Source organism: Rhinoraja longicauda, chromosome 10 (genome assembly GCF_053455715.1).
Source record: "Rhinoraja longicauda isolate Sanriku21f chromosome 10, sRhiLon1.1, whole genome shotgun sequence".
NCBI classification, from domain to species: domain Eukaryota; kingdom Metazoa; phylum Chordata; class Chondrichthyes; order Rajiformes; family Arhynchobatidae; genus Rhinoraja; species Rhinoraja longicauda.
The window spans coordinates 7,137,398-7,155,910 of NC_135962.1; the positions used below are offsets into that span (position 1 = coordinate 7,137,398).

Below are 18,513 nucleotides of genomic sequence, written 5' to 3' on the forward strand. Positions count from 1 at the left end.
AGAGCTGGGCTGGGCTGGGAGCTGGGCTGGGCTGGGAGCAGGGCTGGGAGCTGGGCTGAGCTGGGAGCAGGGCTGGGAGCTGGGCTGAGCTGGGAGCAGAGCTGGGAGCTGGGCTGGGAGCAGGGCTGTGGGCTGGGAGCTGGGAGCAGAGCTGGGAGCTGGGCTGGGAGCAGGGCTGGGCTGGGAGCTGGGCACTGGGCTGGGAGCTGGGCTGGGCTGGGAGCTGAGCTGGGCTGGGCTGGGCTGGGAGCTGGGCTGGGAGCAGGGCTGCGCTGGGCTGGGGGCTGGGCTGGGAGCAGGGCTGGGCTGGGAGCAGAGCTGGGAGCTGGGCTGGGAGCTGAGCTGGGCTGGGAGCTGGGCTGGGCTGGGAGCAGAGCTGGGCTGGGCTGGGCTGGGAGCTGGGCTGGGAGCAGGGCTGCGCTGGGCTGGGGGCTGGGCTGGGAGCAGGGCTGGGCTGGGAGCAGGGCTGCGCTGGGCTGGGGGCTGGGCTGGGAGCAGAGCTGGGCTGGGAGCAGAGCTGGGAGCTGGGCTGGGAGCTGAGCTGGGCTGGGCTGGGAGCTGGGCTGGGAGCAGAGCTGGGCTGGGAGCTGAGCTGGGCTGGGAGCAGAGCTGGGAGCTGAGCCACTGGCCGGACAAGCAGCCGGAGGCTCCCGTGGAGGAGGGAGCAATGGAGGTGCGTCCGGGTCCGACGATCACTAACACTGTTGCGGCCGGGGTGTAGAGCGGGGAGCCCCGGGGGTGCGGTGCCACTCCGCTGGGCTGAAGCTTCTGGATGATTGTGGCACCGTGCCTGGCCATCGCCTTCCTAGTCCGCCTCACCTGGGGTAAGTCATGGGGACCGGGGGGGGGGGGGGGGGGGGGCGGCGGGCGGCGAGGTCGGGCGGCAGTGCCCCGGCGAACAAAGTTTCCGTCCGGCGAGACGGCGGTGGAGTTTGACAAAACTTTGTTTGTTCGTTTGGTTTCGTGTCGGCGTCTGTGGGTCTCTGTGGAGGGAGGAAGGGAGGGAGGGGGAGAGAGAGGGAGCTCACGGTCTCCGCTGCAACCCCAGCCCAGGGGCAGGGGAAAGGGTAGGGGGGGGGGCAGAGGGCAGAGGGGCAGGGGGGGGGGGGGGGGGGGGCAGAGGAGAGGAGAGGAGCCTCTCGGCAGATCAGATGTGCGGGGCAGGAGGAGCGGTGGCGGGGACCCCCCCCCCCACACACACACACACACCCCCACACACACTCCCACTTAGCACGGTGGGCGGGCACCCACACACACACACACACACACACCTACCCACCCCCCCCACACACACACCTACCCACCCCCCCCACACACACACACACACACCTACCCCCCCCCCACACACACACACACACACACCTACCCCCCCCCCCCCCCCACACACACACACACACACCTACCGCCCCCCCCCACACACACACACAGAGCACGGTGGGCGGGCACCCACCCACACACACACCCCTCCGCCTCGCAGCACCGCAGACCCGGCTTCCATCCCGACCTCGGTCGCTGTCTGTGGACAGGTTCTCCATGTGAACGCCCGGGTTTACGACGGGTGATCCGTGCGGGGTTGTGGGTTAGTTGGGCTCTGTTGATGGCCCCGGGTGTGCAGGGAGTGGGTGGAGAAAGTGGGATAGCATAGAACTCGTGTGAAGTGTGTGAACGGATGATCAATTGCCAACACGAACTCGCTGGGCTGAAGAGTGTGGTTCCATGCTGTAACTTCAAAAGTAAACGCTTCATTCTTGGAGGGAAGGGGCTCGGGCCAGAAAGATGTGGGCAGTGCAATTTACAAAGCAAAGACATTTGGGGATTTGCTGCATAAAGTGCTGCAGCCTCCTCACATTGCAGTGTGTGGAGCCACAGCACAGTGACCTTCTCAGTGGGGCAGACCTCTGATGTCACACCGGACCCCTGATGTCACACCGAACCCCTGATGTCACCTCACAATGGGATCACAGTGCAGTGATGTCACTTAACGGTGATCATGTCACAATGGCCCTGTGACCTCACACATTGTGTGGTATCTGTGTGTGTCTGTGTCCCGTGACATCAGACCACTGCAGTGACACCACACTGCTGTGACATCACATCACAGTGACACCACACTGCGATGACATCACATCACTGTGACGTCACACTACATTGACATCACATCGCATCACTGTGACGCATGTGGCATCACATCACAGACATCACACTGCAGTGACATCACATCACTGTGACATCACACCACAGTGACATCACATCACTGCGACATCACACTGCAGTGACACCACATCACAGTGATGTCACCGCACATCACATGATGTCATGCCGCACTGTCATTCCATCACAGCAAGGGACGCGTCACCCTGCAGCTCAACCATTTGCATGACAAGTCCTAGTGACATCACATTACTTGCATGTGATGCTATAATGCATCACGCAAGAATGAACCACAGACTGCATAGAAATAAGGCCAGAGTTTGTTATTTTTAAGGGGTGAGAGAAACGAGGTTTAGAGTTCAGCAGTCCACTCCCTGACTTCAAACTGCTTCTTGCCCATTTAATCTACTCCTTGCTTCCACACAATCCTTGTTTCTGATGCACTAGCTACCTGCCTCAAGGGCATGTACAAATGTTGAAAGTTGGTTTCCTTTGGAATGCACCATTTAAGCAAAGGCACAATACTGTGCAAGGACTTATTGATGCATACATGCTTAATGTGTTTATAAAGAACTCTGCTACATTCCTGCTGGTTACACTCTTTCAGCTTGTGCTCTTTGCTGCTCTTAAAACATTCCTGTTCCTAATCTGCACCATCGCTTGCCTTCAAACTGTCTCTTTACCTGCCTTTGACAGGATCTCTGCCCCAGTACACTTGCTACTCAGCCCCAAGATGATCCCAATCATAATCTGCTTCACAGTGGTCTCCTACCTAACCACCCTGGTACTTAATAGAACGGAATAGTTACTATTCTAATCTCGCTGTGATGTGATGCAGGGTGATATTGTCATGTACAGTCCACTTAATCTATTCAATGGCACTAACCCACGACCCATTCGTTGCATTCTGTGTCTTTATCTGCACCTGGTATCCAACCCACCTTACTCCAGACCAACTCACTCCCTCACAGTTTATCAACATGCCTGTTTCAGACTGGCACTGTGCGGGCTCGGCAGCTGATTGTCAATGCAGCGTTGCACCACCTTTCTGGCGATCCGAACACTCTCTGCAGTTTGCTCGATGACAAGCAGCTGGGCGATTGTTAAGCGAAGAAGATAGAACAAAAAGCTGGAGTAACTCAGCGGGACAGACAGCATCTCTGGAGAGAAGGAATGGGTGATGGTTCGGGTCAAGACCCTGCGGATTGTTAAGCAAACTGGCTTTCAGCCAGTGTCTCTTATGGCTGCATATCAACCCATACAGACTATTAATTTAAGTGGTAGAAAATACCAGGAAATGCGTTCCATGGCAGGACTGATTCCCTGTATTTTTCCCCTTGATGTGACGTGACGCAGTGATTAAAGAACTCCTTAAGATAGCCACAAGTAATGTTGCCGATTCGTAGCTTAATATCTGCCTGCTGGAGGAAGAAGAACTCTGCCCCAGAGTTTCCTCTTGCCTGCCCATGGAATTGTTGTGATAGAATACAGAAGCAGTCCAAAGATAGACGCAAACAAAGCTGGAGTAAGTCAGTGGGACAGGCAGCATCTCTAGAGAGAAGGAACGGGTGATGTTTCCGATCGACACCCTTCTGCCAGCATCTGCAGTTCCTGCCTACACATAGAAACAGCCCATACAACCCACTGGGTGATTAGTGCTGACCATCATGCACCCATTTACATAATCCTACACAGATTACATGTGTAGGAAGGAACGGCAGATGCTGGTTTAAACCAAAGGTGGACACAAAAAGCTGGAGTAACTCTGGAGAGAAGGAATGGGTGATGTTTCGGGTCGAGACCCTTCTTCAGACCTAGAGTCAGGGGAAAGGGAAACGAGAGATATGGATGGCGATGTAGAGATATAGAGATATATCAATGATGATATAGAGATATATCAATGATGGATGTGCAAAAAAAGTAAAGATGACCGAGGAAACAGGACATTGTTAGGTGTGTGCTGGGTGAGAACAAGTACAATGAGGCTCAACAATATGACTGAAGCTGGTATGACTTGGTGGGGGAGGGATGGAGAGAGAGGGGATGCAAGGGTTACTTAAAGTTAGAGAAATCAATTCTCATACCGCTGGGCTGTAAGCTGCCCAAGCGAAATATGAGATGGTGTTCCTCCAATGTGCTTTTGGCGGGGGAGAGAAAGGTTAGTGTGGGAATGGGATGGGGAGTTAAAGTGTTTGGCAGCCATGTCATTCTTCTCTCATTCCCACCTTCTCTCCCCCAGACTCTACCACTCGCCCACACTGGGTGGCACAGCGGGTAGAGCTGTTGCCTTACAGCGCCAGAGACCAGTTTTGACCCTGACCTGTGTGGAGTTTGCATGTTCTCACTGAGAATTTGAGAATGCTTGCTATTGAGGGCGTGCAGCGTAGGTTTACTAGGTTAATTCCCGGAATGGCGGGACTGTCATATGTTGAAAGACTGGAGCGACTAGGCTTGTATACACTGGAATTTAGAAGGATGAGAGGGGATCTTATCGAAACGTATAAGATTATTAAGGGGTTGGACACGTTAGAGGGAGGAAACATGTTCTCAATGTTGGGGGAGTCCAGAACCAGGGGCCACAGTTTAAGAATAAGGGGTAGGCCATTTAGAACGGAGATGAGGAAAAACTTTTTCAGTCAGAGAGTTGTGGAATTCTCTGCCTCAGTAGAAGGCAGTGGAGGCCAATTCTCTGAATGCATTCAAGAGAGAGCTAGATAGAGCTCTTAAGGATAGCAGAGTCAGGGGGTATGGGGAGAAGGCAGGAACGGGGTACTGATTGAGAATGATCAGCCATGATCACATTGAATGGCGGTGCTGACTCGAAGGGCCGAATGGCCTCCTCCTGCACCTATTGTCTATTGTCTGATCACAAGGGTTTTCGTCAGATGCTCTAGTTTCCTCCCACGTTCCAAAAATATGTGGGCTTGCAGGTTAATTGCTCCCTTGCATAGTGCCCCTTCTGTGCAGGGAGTGGAGTGAAAGTGGGATAGCGTAGAACTAATGTGATCAATGGTCGAAGGTAGACACAAAATGCTGGAGTAACTCAGCGGGACAGGCAGCACCTCTTCTCCCCAGAGATGCTGCCCGTCCCGCTGAGTTACTCCAGCATTTTGTGTCGACCTTTGGTTTAAACCAAAATCTGCAGTTCCTTCCTCCTCGTTTGATGAAAGGTCGACGTGGACTCAGTTGGCCGAAGGGCCTGTGTCAGTGCTGTATTGATAACCTAAACTAAACTGGGGTCAATTTGCAGTGGCTTATTAATCTGCAAACCCGCACGTCTTTAGGATGTGGGAGGAAACCGGAGCACCCAGCCTTTCTAAGGGATGTCCGAACTTCACACAGGCAGACAGCTCTGGAGGATTGGATTGAAGCTGTGTAGCTGGAGCTGTGAGCCAGTGAAGCTGCCAGCTGCACCACCCTCCTTGTTGCCTGTTGGAGAATGGCGATGTGTAGACGTTAGTCAAGAACAAAGTCAGGCTGCAGTGTGATGCTGCTCAGCTGAAGGGCTTGCTAATTCACGCAGCTAGGCAGCCGGCACCTCCAGAAAACAAGTTGTCGGGCGATATCTACACTTTGTAGAACAGAAAACAACGGGTTAATTGTTTGGTAAACATATTAAAAATGCAAATCTCTCCCACGACATAGTTTTCTCTGATGTAGGGAGTTGAAATATAAAACATAATGTCAAGGCTTCAAGCTGGACCTTAGTTTGCAAATCAAAGCAGATTTCTTTCTCTGTGGCAAGAAATTTGCCTCCAGGCTTTACTTTAAGGATAGCTTTGGTTTGATTTCTTTGCCCAAACAGGAAGAGCAAGTTATGCAGCGGGTGTGTTGCAAGGGGCTGACTGTGTTGTTGTTAGCAGCAGGTCACTGCAGGTAGTGTGCGAGTGAGTGGTGCTCTGACACGCGTCCGAAGAGGGGGGTCTCGTCCCGAAACGTCGCCCGAACGTGCTCTCCAGAGATGCTGCCCGACCCGCTGAGTTTTGTAAAGCAGCACCCGCACTTCCTCGTACACACACACACACACACAGTTCCTTGATTCCACTGAACGAAGCTGTGTGTGTCCAGTTGAAGCGCAGGACATGGCCGTCTTTCACCAGCTGCCGGGTCAGGCTCAGCCTTGCCATGTGTAGAGCGGGCCTCCAAGGTGCCAGCATGCCCAATGTCCAATATAGATAGGATTGTCAAGTCTACTTGGAGAGATACAGTGTGGAGACAGGCCTCTCGGCCCACACATGTCCCATCTACACTAGCCCCACCTGCCTGCGCTTGGTCCATATCCCTCCAAACCTGTCCTATCCGTGTACCTGTCTAACTGCTTCATAAATGTTGTGATAGTCCCTACCTCAACCACCTACCCCGGCAGCTCGTTCCATACACCCGCCTGACCTGCTGAGTTCCTCCAGCACTTCTGATTTTTGCTCAGGATTCCAGCATCTACAGTTGCTCGTGTCTCTTAAAATGAGTCTACATTTTCAGGTCGAGATCAGTGGCCTCAAAGTGAGACCCTGGGAAATGCCACCATAACCATTCCTCTTGTTTGAAAAGCACCAGTATTCTCCTCTTTCCAATTCTCTATCCCATGTCACCACACATTTAAAATGCCACGCGTCTTTAGGTTTGCGAACAAGCCTATCATGCATAGATTCATTGAACGTCTTTCGAACGCACATGTACATAACATCAACTACACCACCCCTATCCACCCTTGCTGCCACTTCATCAGACATGATTTGGCGTTAACATTTCCGCGCTTTTTTCCCCTTATTACGCCATATAGGAATTGTCATAGATTATTAATATCTCCAGAAGAAACAGCCTGTAATTTTCACACAGGAGGCAAGATTATAACAGAGTACTCCAAAATCACTTGTGGAGCTAAAACCACACATCGCTTTCAATATTTAGCCAATCAGGCCTTATCTTCAGCTAATTAGTTTTAAACATTAACTGTTTCTATCTCCACACATGCTGCTTAAACTGCTGAGAATTTCCTGTTCTTATTTCAGGTTTTCAGTAACTGTCGTATTTGGCTTCTGCGCTAATTTTAGAACTGCTGTTCTTTATGATATATATACACACACATATATATATATATATATACTAGACCAAGTGGACCCGTTGGGCCAAAACCTCTCCTGCATTGTTGCAGCACCCTCTCCTTCCCTACTTCCCCTCCCCTCCCCTCTCCCCCCAACCACTCCCCCCTCCCCTCTCCCCCCTACCCTCTGCCCCTACCCTCTCCCCCCTCCCTCCCCCAACCCCCCTCCACTCTCCACTCCATCCCCCTCAACCCCCGCACCCTCCCTAGGAGATAGATTTAAACTTTAAAATGTGAATAACTTAAAAAATATAACACCGATTTCAATGAAACCTCTTCCATTAGCACCAAAGGGACGACAGTGAGTAAGGTGGGCCTAAAATTGTCGCGCTATCGTGTACCGTTTTGGCTGTAGTTCAGGAACAAACAAACAAACAAACAAAAGAGAGTTTTAGTATATAGGTATTGATCACTTTATCCCCCCTCCCCATTTTGAAGAGTGATGATGTTTCAATGTTCATTTCCAGCCATCCATGCTAGTATCTGTCGTCTGATACCATGGGCTCTCATCTTCTTTAGCAGCCTCATGTGCGGCAACTTATCAAAGGCCTTCTGAAAATCCAGGAAAACAACATCCACTGACTCTCCTTTGTCTGTCCTGCCATTTACTTCCTCAGAGAATTCCATCTCCCACTCACAAAGCCATGCTGACTTCTGCCTACGTTATCAGAAGAGGGAGGGGGTGGGGGAGGTGGAGGGGGGGAGGGGTGGGGGGAGGAGGGGAGGGGGAGGGGAGGGGAGGTGGAGGGAGGGGCCGGGGTGAGGGGTGGGAGGTAGAGGGGGGAGGGGGGGGGGGAGAGGTTTGGGCCTAATGGGTCCACTTGGTTCCTCCCACATTCCAAAAATATGTGGGCTTGCAGGTTAATTGCTCCCTTGCATAGTGCCCCTTCTGTGCAGGGAGTGGAGTGAAAGTGGGATAGCGTAGAACTAATGTGATCAATGGTCGAAGGTAGCCACAAAATGCTGGAGTAACTCAGCGGGACAGGCAGCACCTCTTCTCCCCAGAGATGCTGCCCGTCCCGCTGAGTTACTCCAGCATTTTATGTCAACCTTTGGTTTAAACCAAAATCTGCAGTTCCTTCCTCCACGTTTGATCGAAGGTCGACGTGGACTCGGTTGGCCGAAGGGCCTGTGTCAGTGCTGTATTGATAACCTAAGCTAAACTGGGGTCAATTTACAGTGGTTTATTAATCTGCAAACCCGCACGTCTTTAGGATGTGGGAGGAAACCGGAGCACCCAGCCTTTCTAAGGGATGTCCGAACTTCACACAGGCAGACAGCTCTGGAGGATTGGATTGAAGCTGTGTAGCTGGAGCTGTGAGCCAGTGAAGCTGCCAGCTGCACTACCCTCCTTGTTGCCTGTTTAAGAATGGCGATGTGTAGACGTTAGTCAAGAACAAAGTCAGGCTGCAGTGTGGTGCTGCTCAGCTGAAGGGCTTGCTAATTCATGCAGCTAGGCAGCCGGCACCTCCAGAAAACAAGTTGTCGGGCGATACCTACACTTTGTAGAACAGGAAACAACGGGTTAATTGTTTGGTAAACATATTAAAAATGCAAATCTCTCCCACGACATAGTTTTCTCTGATGTAGGGAGTTGAAATATAAAACATAATGTCAAGGCTGACTTAGATTGATAGATTCTTATACACTAAGCAGCAAGGAAGGAGTTTAATGACTGCAAAATCACTTTCGACTTGAGCTAGCAACCGAGTTCTTGCGGATTACATGCAAAGTGACCTCATCTGTTCTGGAATTCAGTCTGAAGAAGGGTCTCGACCCGAAACGTCGCCCATTCCTTCTCTCCCGAGATGCTGCCCGACCCGCTGAGTTACTCCAGCATTTTGTGAATAAATACCTTCGATTTGTACCAGCATCTGCAGTTATTTTCTTACATCATCTGTTCGGGAAAGTAATTCATTTGCTGACTTCAAGCTGGACCTTAGTTTGCAAATCAAAGCAGATTTCTTTCTCTGTGGCAAGAAATTTGCCTCCAGGCTTTACTTTAAGGATAGCTTTGGTTTGATTTCCTTGCCCGAACAGGAAGAGCAAGTTATGCAGCGGGTGTGTTTCAAGGGGCTGACTGTGTTGTTGTTAGCAGCAGGTCACTGCAGGTAGTGTGCGAGTGAGTGGTGCTCTGACACGCGTCCGAAGAGGGGGTCTCGCCCCGAAACGTCGCCCGAACGTGCTCTCCAGAGATGCTGCCCGACCCGCTGAGTTTTGTAAAGCAGCCCCCATACTTCCTCGTACACACACACACACACACAGTTCCTTGATTCCACTGAACGAAGCTGTGTGTGTCCAGTTGAAGTGCAGGACATGGCCGTCTTTCACCAGCTGCCGGGTCAGGCTCAGCCTTGCCATGTGTAGAGCGGGCCTCCAAGGTGCCAGCATGCCCAATGTCCAATATAGATAGGATTGTCAAGTCTACTTGGAGAGATACAGTGTGGAGACAGGCCTCTCGGCCCACACATGTCCCATCTACACTAGCCCCACCTGCCTGCGCTTGGTCCATATCTCTCCAAACCTGTCCTATCCATGTACCTGTCTAACTGCTTCATAAATGTTGTGATAGTCCCGTCCTCAACCACCTACCCCGGCAGCACCCTCTCCTTCCCTACTTCGCCTCCCCTCTCCCCCCCATCCACTCCCCCCCTACCCTCTGCCCCCTACCCTCTGCCCCCTACCCTCTCCCCGCTCCCTCCCCCCAAACCCCCCTCCACTCCATCCCCCTCAACCCCCCCTTATCCTCCCTCCTCCCCCCCTCCCTCCTCCTCCCTCCCTCCCTAGGAGATAGATTTAAACTTTAAAATGTCAATAACTTTAAAAATATAACACCAATTTCAATGAAACCTCTTCCATTAGCACCAATGGGACGACGGTGAGTAAGGTGGGCCTAAAACTATTGTGCTATCGGGTACCGTTTTGGCTGTAGTTCAGGAACAAACAAACAAACAAACAAACGAGAGTTTTAGTATATAGGTATTCATCACTTTATCTCCCTCCCCATTTTGATGAGTGATGATTTTTCGAATGTTCATTTAAAAAATCCTCAGATATTGACCACCAAAGCATCTGCAAATTCCTCCTTGGGATCCTGTGTATGGAGGTGCAAGGAACTATAGATGCTGGGATCATGAATCACGCTCAAAGTTCTGGAGGGTTTGGTAGCATCTGTGGAGGCAATGTGGAACGTGACTTCTTTACTACCGATTCCACTTGCAGATTAACTTTTTGGGAATCCCTCACCAGCGCTCCCAAGTCCCTTTGCACCTCTGGTTTCTCTCCCCATTTAGAAAATAGTCTACGGCTTTATTTCTGCTACCAAAATGCATGAGTCCACACTTTGCTACGCTGCATCCAACCTGCCACTTCTCTGCCCACTCTCCCAACCTGTCCAAGTCCCTCTGCAGAGTCCCTGCTTTCTCTGCATTACCTGCCCCTCCAACTATCTTTGTATCATCCGCAAACTTGGCCACAAAGCCTTCGATCCCCACGTCCAAATCATTAATATACAACGCTGGAGTAGTGGCCCCAGCACCGACCCCTGCAGAACTCCACTAGTCACTGGCAGCCAAGCAGAAAAAGTCCCTCTCTATTCCCACTCTTTGCCGTCTGCCATCTTGCCAACCTGATATCCATGCTAGTATCTGCCCTCTGATAACATGGGCTGTTGTCTTCTTTAGCAGCCTCATGTGCGGCACCTTATCAAAGGCCTTCTGAAAATCCAGGAAAACAACATCTACTGACTCTCCTTTGAGTGTCCTGCCATTTATTTCCTCATAGAATTCCAACGGGTTTGTCAGGCAAGATCTCCCAACGTTATCAGAAGAGGGAGGGGGTGGGGGGGAGGGGGTGGGGTGGGAGGAGGAGGGGATGGGGAGGGAGGGGCGGGTGAGGGGAGGAGAGGTGAGAGGTAGAGGGGGGGGGGGAAGGGAGGGGCCCAATGGGTCCACTTGGTCCAGTGGATTCTAAAATCTTGCCACTCTCTGAAATCAGGCTAAGCAGCCAAGAGTTTCCACTCTTCTGCCTTGCTCCCTTCTTGAACAGCGGAGTAATATTGGCAAATTTCCTGCCGTCCGGACCCACCCCTGCCCATCGCTGCGCTCGTTTACATTTGTTGATGGTGCCTTGCGTGTAATGGAGCGTCCTTTGCCAGCCCAGTTGTTGTTCCTTCTTTTTGCTTTCCAACAGGGCTGGACTATGTGGTTGGCCCTGCCAACCTCACCGTCTCGCTGGGCCTGGAAGCCCAAATGAGATGCCGGCTGAAAGGCTTCTCCACCTTGCCCACCATCCACTGGCTGAAGGACGGCAGGGAGCTGCGCAGTGCCGACTTCACCAGCGTGCCCCTCGGCGACGACGAGCTGCTGAGCATCTTCAGGTAAAGGTGCGGGCGGGAGACATGTGGAGAGGCGTGACCCCGGGGACCCAGGCTGGCCTTCCAATGTGGTGTGCTGCCTTGAGATGTTTAAACCCGGGTGCCCTCTGCCCTTGCCCGTGAGTGCAAAACATCCCAAGGCACTATTACAAGGAGCTAGTATCACGGTTATATTTCAGTCAATAACAGGGTGGCACAGGGCACAGCAGTAGAGTTGCCGCCTCATAGTGCCAGAGACCCGGGTTCAATCCTGACTACGGGCGCTGTCTGTACGGAGTTTGTACCTCCTCCCTGTGACCGCGTGGGCTTTCTCTGGGTGCTCCGGTTTCCTCCCACATCCCAAAGACGTGCTAGTTTATAGGATGTGTAGGAAGGAACTGCAGATGTTGGTTTAAACCGAAGACAGACACAAAATGCTGGAGTAACTCAACGGGACAGGCAGCATCTCTGGAGAAAAGGAACGGGTGACGTTTCAATCGAGAGCCTTCTGAAGAAGATTGAGAATAATCAGCCATGAAGTCTGAAGAAGGGTCTCGACCCGAAACGTCACCCATTCCTTCTCTCCTGAGATGCTGCCTGACCTGCTGAGTTACTCCAGCATTTTGCGAATAAATACCTTCGATTTGTACCAGCATCTGCAGTTATTTTCTTATACTATATATAGCCATGATCACATTGAATGGTGGTGCTGGCTCGAAGGGCCGAATGGCCTACTCCTGCACCTATTGTCTATTGAAATGTCACCCATTCCTTCTCTTCAGAGATGCTGCCTGTCCCGCTGAGTTACTTCAGCTTTTTGTGTCTTTCTCCAGTTTGTAGGTTAATTGGCTTCTGTAAGTCGTCCCTAGGTGTGTGGGATAGAACTAGTGCACAGGTGATCATTGGGCCGTGTGGATTCGGTGGACCGAAGGGCCTGTTTCCACACTGTACCTCTAAACTAAACTAATCACTGAAACAGATTGTCGGGCTGTCGATTCCATCACTGTGGTTGGATTTTGAAAGGAACCTTCGCCTGGAGAGTTTTCCTTTCTTAATTTTTTTTATTTTATAATTGATTACAATGCATATAACAACAACAGTAAACCCCATCCCTCCCCTTCCCTACATAATCATGAAAACAAACAAACAAAAACAAACAAATAAATAAATAAAAATACATTTAAAAATAAAACATAACTACAATGTAACAAAAAAAGACAAAAGCACAAAAACATGATGCAAGGTAATTTTCACAAGTCAAATATTTCAGTATTTTCACTGCTGGATTCAAAGAAGGTACAAAAGCCTGTGGCATTGAGGGGATAGTTTTACTTGTCCTTAATATGCTGCAGCACTGGGTTCCATATGTTGAAGAACTTTTGAGGGTTGCCAGACAATTCATATCTCAACCTCTCTACGTGTAATATGCCCATTAATTCTCTTAACCAAGTCTCAAACTGAGGAGCAGAGTCTGATTTCCATAGTTTCAAAATACATCTGTTGGCCATTACCATACCATAAACCAAGATTGTGCGAGCATTATGGTCTAGCTTCTCAAGTGTTGTGGAATACCCGAATAGAGCAGTTTCAGGGTCCGGATTTAAAGTGACGTTTAAAACAGTGGAGTACCATTGAAATAAAAGACACCAAAAGTTGTGAAGTTTTGGACAAGTCCAAAAGTGGTGAGCGAGTGTACCCTCAGCGGTCTTGCATCTATTACACAAAGGTGAGAGATCAGGAAAGATTTTATGCAGCTTAACCTTAGAGTAGTGTAATCTTTGTATAACCTTGAATTGAATCAGTTGTAGCCTAGAATTAATAGAACAGGATTTTATACTTTTCAGTACTTCCTTCCAGACATCGTCATCAATTTCAATGTTAAGGTCTTCTTCCCAGGTTTGTTTTATTTTTAAAGTAGATTTATCTAGTTTGTTTAAAAAGATACCTACAAACGATGAGATTAGGTTCTTTGCTTCCGGGGGACCCAGCAAAATTTTGGACAAGAAGTCGTCTTCGGGCAGGGACTCAAAAAGCGAATTGTTTTGTCGAACATAATTTCTCAGCTGTAAGTACCTGAAGAATTGAGTTTTGGGCAATGAGAACTTGGATTGTAGCTGATCAAATGATGCAAAGTGTCTATTTATGTAAAGATCTTTTATTGTAACTATCCCTTTACAGCTCCATTCTCTGAATGCTGTGTCTGTAAATGATGGGGGGAAAGCGTGGTTATGCCAGATTGGGGCGTGCATTGACGTATTCGGAAGCTCACAAGCTTTCCTAATTTGGTGCCATATTCTCTGAGCATTGGACAGAGTGAAGTGATCCTCTCTAAGAGAGGTGAGAGATCTGGGTAATGAAAAAAGGAGAGCAGGGAGAGAAGTTTTTGGGGTTAAGCTTTTTTCAATTGCCAGCCAAGGTGGCAGGTCATATCCAACTCCCCGTTCATATGCATACTGCCAGTATACCATGACTCTAACATGTTCCCTCGTTTTTTTGAAGATAAGCTTTTGAGATCCTGTGTGCTTTATATCCCCAAATAAATGACATAATGATAAAATCGATTAACTTAAAGTAGGATTTGGGGATAAAAATAGGGACATTCTGAAATAAATACAGAAATCGCGGCAGGGAGACCATCTTTACTGCGTTCACGCGGCCAATCAAGGAAATAGGCAACGTTCTCCATTTCTCTATGTTCTCCTTTAGCTTGTTCAACCTTTCGGTAAAGTTAATTTTAAAAAGGGTCTTGGGGTTTTTAGATATTTTAATGCCCAGATATTTTATACTATCCGGATTTGTTTTAAACTGCATGTTGGCTAAGAATACAGGGTCTAATTCTGCTGTTATCGATATAAGTTCACTCTTCTGCCAGTTTATAGTGTAACCCGAGACCTCGCCAAAGGAATTAATAAGCTGGAATAGGTAAGGAACAGAATGTTCAGGGTCAGATACAAAGATGGCAATATCACCCGCATAAAGCGAAATCTTATATTCCACCCCACCCAGTATTATCGGTTTTATAAGCGCATGCCCTCTTATGCCGATTGCCAGCGGCTCAATGGCTAACGCAAAGAGGAGCGGCGAGAGGGGGCAGCCCTGTCGCGCACCCCTCTCAAGGGCAAAAGGGGGTGACCTATCCTGGTTTGTGAGTATGGAAGCGGTGGGATGAGCATATATAAGACGTACCCAGGAAATAAAAGAGGCTCCAAGACCAAACTCTTCCAGCACTCTGAGTAAATATCCCCACTGGAGAGTTTTCCCTCTAGAATCAGTGACTACATTTCAGAGGAGATTTGGAACATGTTGAGGTTGTGAACGATGCAAATCTCTCCAGGTCAGTCAGAGGGTACCTGACTTGTAACCGCAGTGAGGGGATTTTATGGTGGGAAGATATTATACACAGTTGAACTGGGCCCATCGTCTACTCCGCCATTCAATCATGGCTGATCTATCTCTACCTCCTAACCCCATTCTCCTGCCTTCTCCCCATAACCTCTGACACCCGCATTAATCAAGAATCCATGTATCTCTGCCTTAAAAATATCCACTGACTTGGCCTCCACAGCCTTCTGTGGCAATGAATTCCACAGATTTACCACCCTCTGACTAAAGAAATTCCTCCTCATCTCCATCCTAAATTCTGAGACTATGACCAATAGTCCTAGATTTTCCCACGAGAGAAAACAACCTCTCCACATCCACTCTATCCAAGCCTTTCGCTATTTGACACGTTTCAATGAGATCCCCCCTCATTCTTCTAAACTCCAGCGAGTACAGGCCCAGTGCCGTCAAAAGCTCATCATATTTTAACCGCTCCCCACATGCAATTTACAGAAGGTTAATTAACCTACAAACCCACACATCTTCTTTCATCACATGCTGGAGGCAGCTCAGGAAGCAATGACTCCCAAGGAATCAGCGAGTTTGTACGTTCTCCACACTAATACTGCATTTCCCCACACTAATACTGCATTTCCCCACACTAATACTGCATTCCCCACACCACTGCGGCATCTCCTGCATTACTGCTGATTTCCTACACCGCTGCTGCATTTTCTCCTCTACTGCTGCACTCCATGCATTACTGCTGCCAAACCTGCCCTAAGGCTGCACTTCCTACAGTACACTTGTAAAGTACGTTGACTGTCAAACTCCCGGAGGGATGTGGTGGGCGTGAAAGGGGCTTTGTGTGCCTGGCCTTCCGAGGCACACGACTCGTGGTTGTGAAAAACACCACAAACGTGAAACGTTAACTCATTGTTTCCTGAATGTCCTGGTTTTACTGCCTGCCAGGCTTCTCCCTTTCAATTAAAACAAACGGCTCTCCGGTAACGGCGGTACAAAGCACACTTGGTCTCTACTGTGTATTTACTCCTGTCTCTGTTGCAGGTTGAGGAGCGTGCAGCAAACGGACATGGGCTGGTACTGGTGTATGGCGAGAGTGAAGGGAGTTGACGTCAACTCAAGGAGGGCCTTTTTAACAGTAGACGGTAGGAATGGCAACATTCGGGTTGTTGTGGGCAAGGGAGGCTTGGTGTCAAAGTGGGGGGCATGAAGTGAGATCAGATGGGTCAGTACCAGGCATGAGTGTCCACCTTTGCATGATATGTATGTGTGGAACATCTTTGTGTGGGATTTAGGGTTGCAGAATGGGCCGCACGACGGCACAGCGGTAGAGTTGCTGCCTTACAATGCCAGAGACCCAGGTTCAATCCTGAGTCTGGCTGCTGTCTGTACGGAGTTTGTACGTTCACACTGTGACCTGTGTGGGCTTTCTCCAGATAGACAATAGGTGCAGGCCATTCAGCCCTTCGAGCCAGCACCACCATTCAATGTGATCATGGCTGATCATTCTCAATCAGTACCCCGTTCCTGCCTTCTCCCCATACCCCCTGACTCCGCTATCCTTAAGAGCTCTATCTAGCTCTCTCTTGAATGCATTCAGAGAATTGGCCTCCACTGCCTTCTGAGGCAGAGAATTCCACAGATTCACAACTCTCTGACTGAAAAAGTTTTTCCTCATCTCCGTTCTAAATGGCCTACCCCTTATTCTTAAACTGTGGCCCCTGGTTCTGGACTCCCCCAACATTGGGAACATGTTTCCTGCCTCTAACGTGTCCAACCCCTTAATAATCTTATACGTTTCGATAAGATCCCCTCTCATCCTTCTAAATTCCAGTGTTTCCTCCACACTCCAAAAACGTACAGGTTTGTTGGCTAATTGACAGTATAAATGTAAAATTGTCCCTAGTGTGTGTACGATAATATTAATGTGTGGGGATCGCTGGTTGGTGCGGACTCAGTGGGCCAAAGGGCCTGTCTCCGTGCTGTATCTCTTAACTAAATTAATCTAAATGAGTACGGTTTGGGTTAATAGAGATTATACCCAGCATTTGCATGTGCCTCGTACAATGTTTATATTCATTGGAATTGTGGTATACTTAACTCAGAGAATTGCCAGTTTAGTTTAGAGATGTAGCGCAGAAACAGGCCCTTCGGCCCACTGAGCCCGCACCGACCAGCGATCCCCGCACACTAACACTATCCTACACACACTAGGGACAATTTACATTTATACCAAGGCAATTAACCTACAAACTTGTACGTCTGTGGAGTGTGGGAGGAAACCGGAGATCTTTCGCGGGGAGAATGTACAAACTCCGCACAGACAGCACCCGTGGTCAGGATCGAACCCGGGTCTCTGGCACTGTAAGACACCAACCATATCGCTGTGCCACTCTGCCGCCCTAGTAATTAGGATAACAGGCTGGTAGTAATTAGGATAACAGTTATTGCAGGGTCTGTATCAGTGATAATTAGGCTTTAGTGTAGCAATGTTTGCTGCCACTGTGCTACAAATTGTGTGCAGGACAAAATTGAGATTCAAGTCTGATATCATGGATATTTGCAGAAGGTTTATTGTTATAATCTTGACAGTATTTATACTTGGGATTTATAACGATGAACAGATCAGAAATGATTAAATGTGCAAGGTTTAGGGTGTAGATTGTAAATTGATGTTATCGAGTCAGTGTAGCTCAGCAATGTTTTGGGAGAACTGAAAATAGAGACAAAATGCTGGAGTAACTCAGTGGGACGGGCAGCATCTCTGGAGAGAAGGAGTGGGTGACGTCTCTGGGTCGAGACCCTTCTTCACCTTGGTGACTCTACCCTGGGTAACTAGCAAAGATACTAGAGGAGTACGATGGACCACTCGACCCTAAAAACCGTAGTATGTCATGACGCCATTTTAGTAGGCAGAAACTTGCAGAAACATTTACAAAGAAAAATAACAAAAATCTGTGAATTGATAGATGAGATATATTCTGCATTGTAATGGTATCATCACACATACTGTTACTCCAAAACACTGATTACACTGCGAGAGGCAGAGCGAACGGCGGGTTTTGCTTACTAAGATGGCTCCTGTGTGTTCTACACTTCAGTATAGGCCATTTCAACAGAGTGGTCCATCTTGTTCCTCTAGTATCTTTGGTGACTAGCTAGCCCAACGGAGATTTATGCAGGTGGGGGAAGTGGGTTTAGTTGGGATTTAGAGTGACCTTTGTAACAATGTCGATGTGTCCTTGCCCAGGCCTGCCGTACTTCACAATCCAGCCGGAGGATCTGTACGTCTTTAAAGATGCACCCTTCAATTTAACCTGTGCTGCTTCCGGGCAACCAAAACCTACGGCGATCTTATGGAAGATCGGTGGGGTCTTAGTTGAAGAGACATGGGAAGAATCTCCTGCAATCCTCACCGTCAAAGGTAACGCTACGTGAAAACGGATCATTTCACAACATGTCGTCATTCTGACCTCGGCCATTAAACGATCAACTGTTCCCTCTGAGTACTGAAAGTAGACACCATTAACTCCAAGATCTAATTGTATCGCAAAACCAAACC

At 49.2% G+C, this 18,513-nt stretch overlaps 1 protein-coding gene across 2 annotated transcripts in view; it reads left to right on the plus strand.

The window, feature by feature from the left end:
• Window positions 1–516: 516 nt before the first annotated feature.
• tyro3 (TYRO3 protein tyrosine kinase) overlaps window positions 517–18,513 on the plus strand; it is a 92,018-nt gene continuing 74,021 nt past the window's right edge. Inside the window, exons 1-4 of one of the 2 annotated variants that reach the window (XM_078406161.1) lie at window positions 517–824; window positions 11,444–11,630; window positions 15,996–16,096; window positions 18,202–18,375. In XM_078406161.1, coding sequence (XP_078262287.1) covers window positions 773–824; window positions 11,444–11,630; window positions 15,996–16,096; window positions 18,202–18,375 — 514 coding nt within the window. In that variant the 5' untranslated portion in view covers window positions 517–772. The remainder of the gene's footprint in view (window positions 825–11,443; window positions 11,631–15,995; window positions 16,097–18,201; window positions 18,376–18,513) is intronic. The other variant, XM_078406160.1, reaches the window with a different exon arrangement.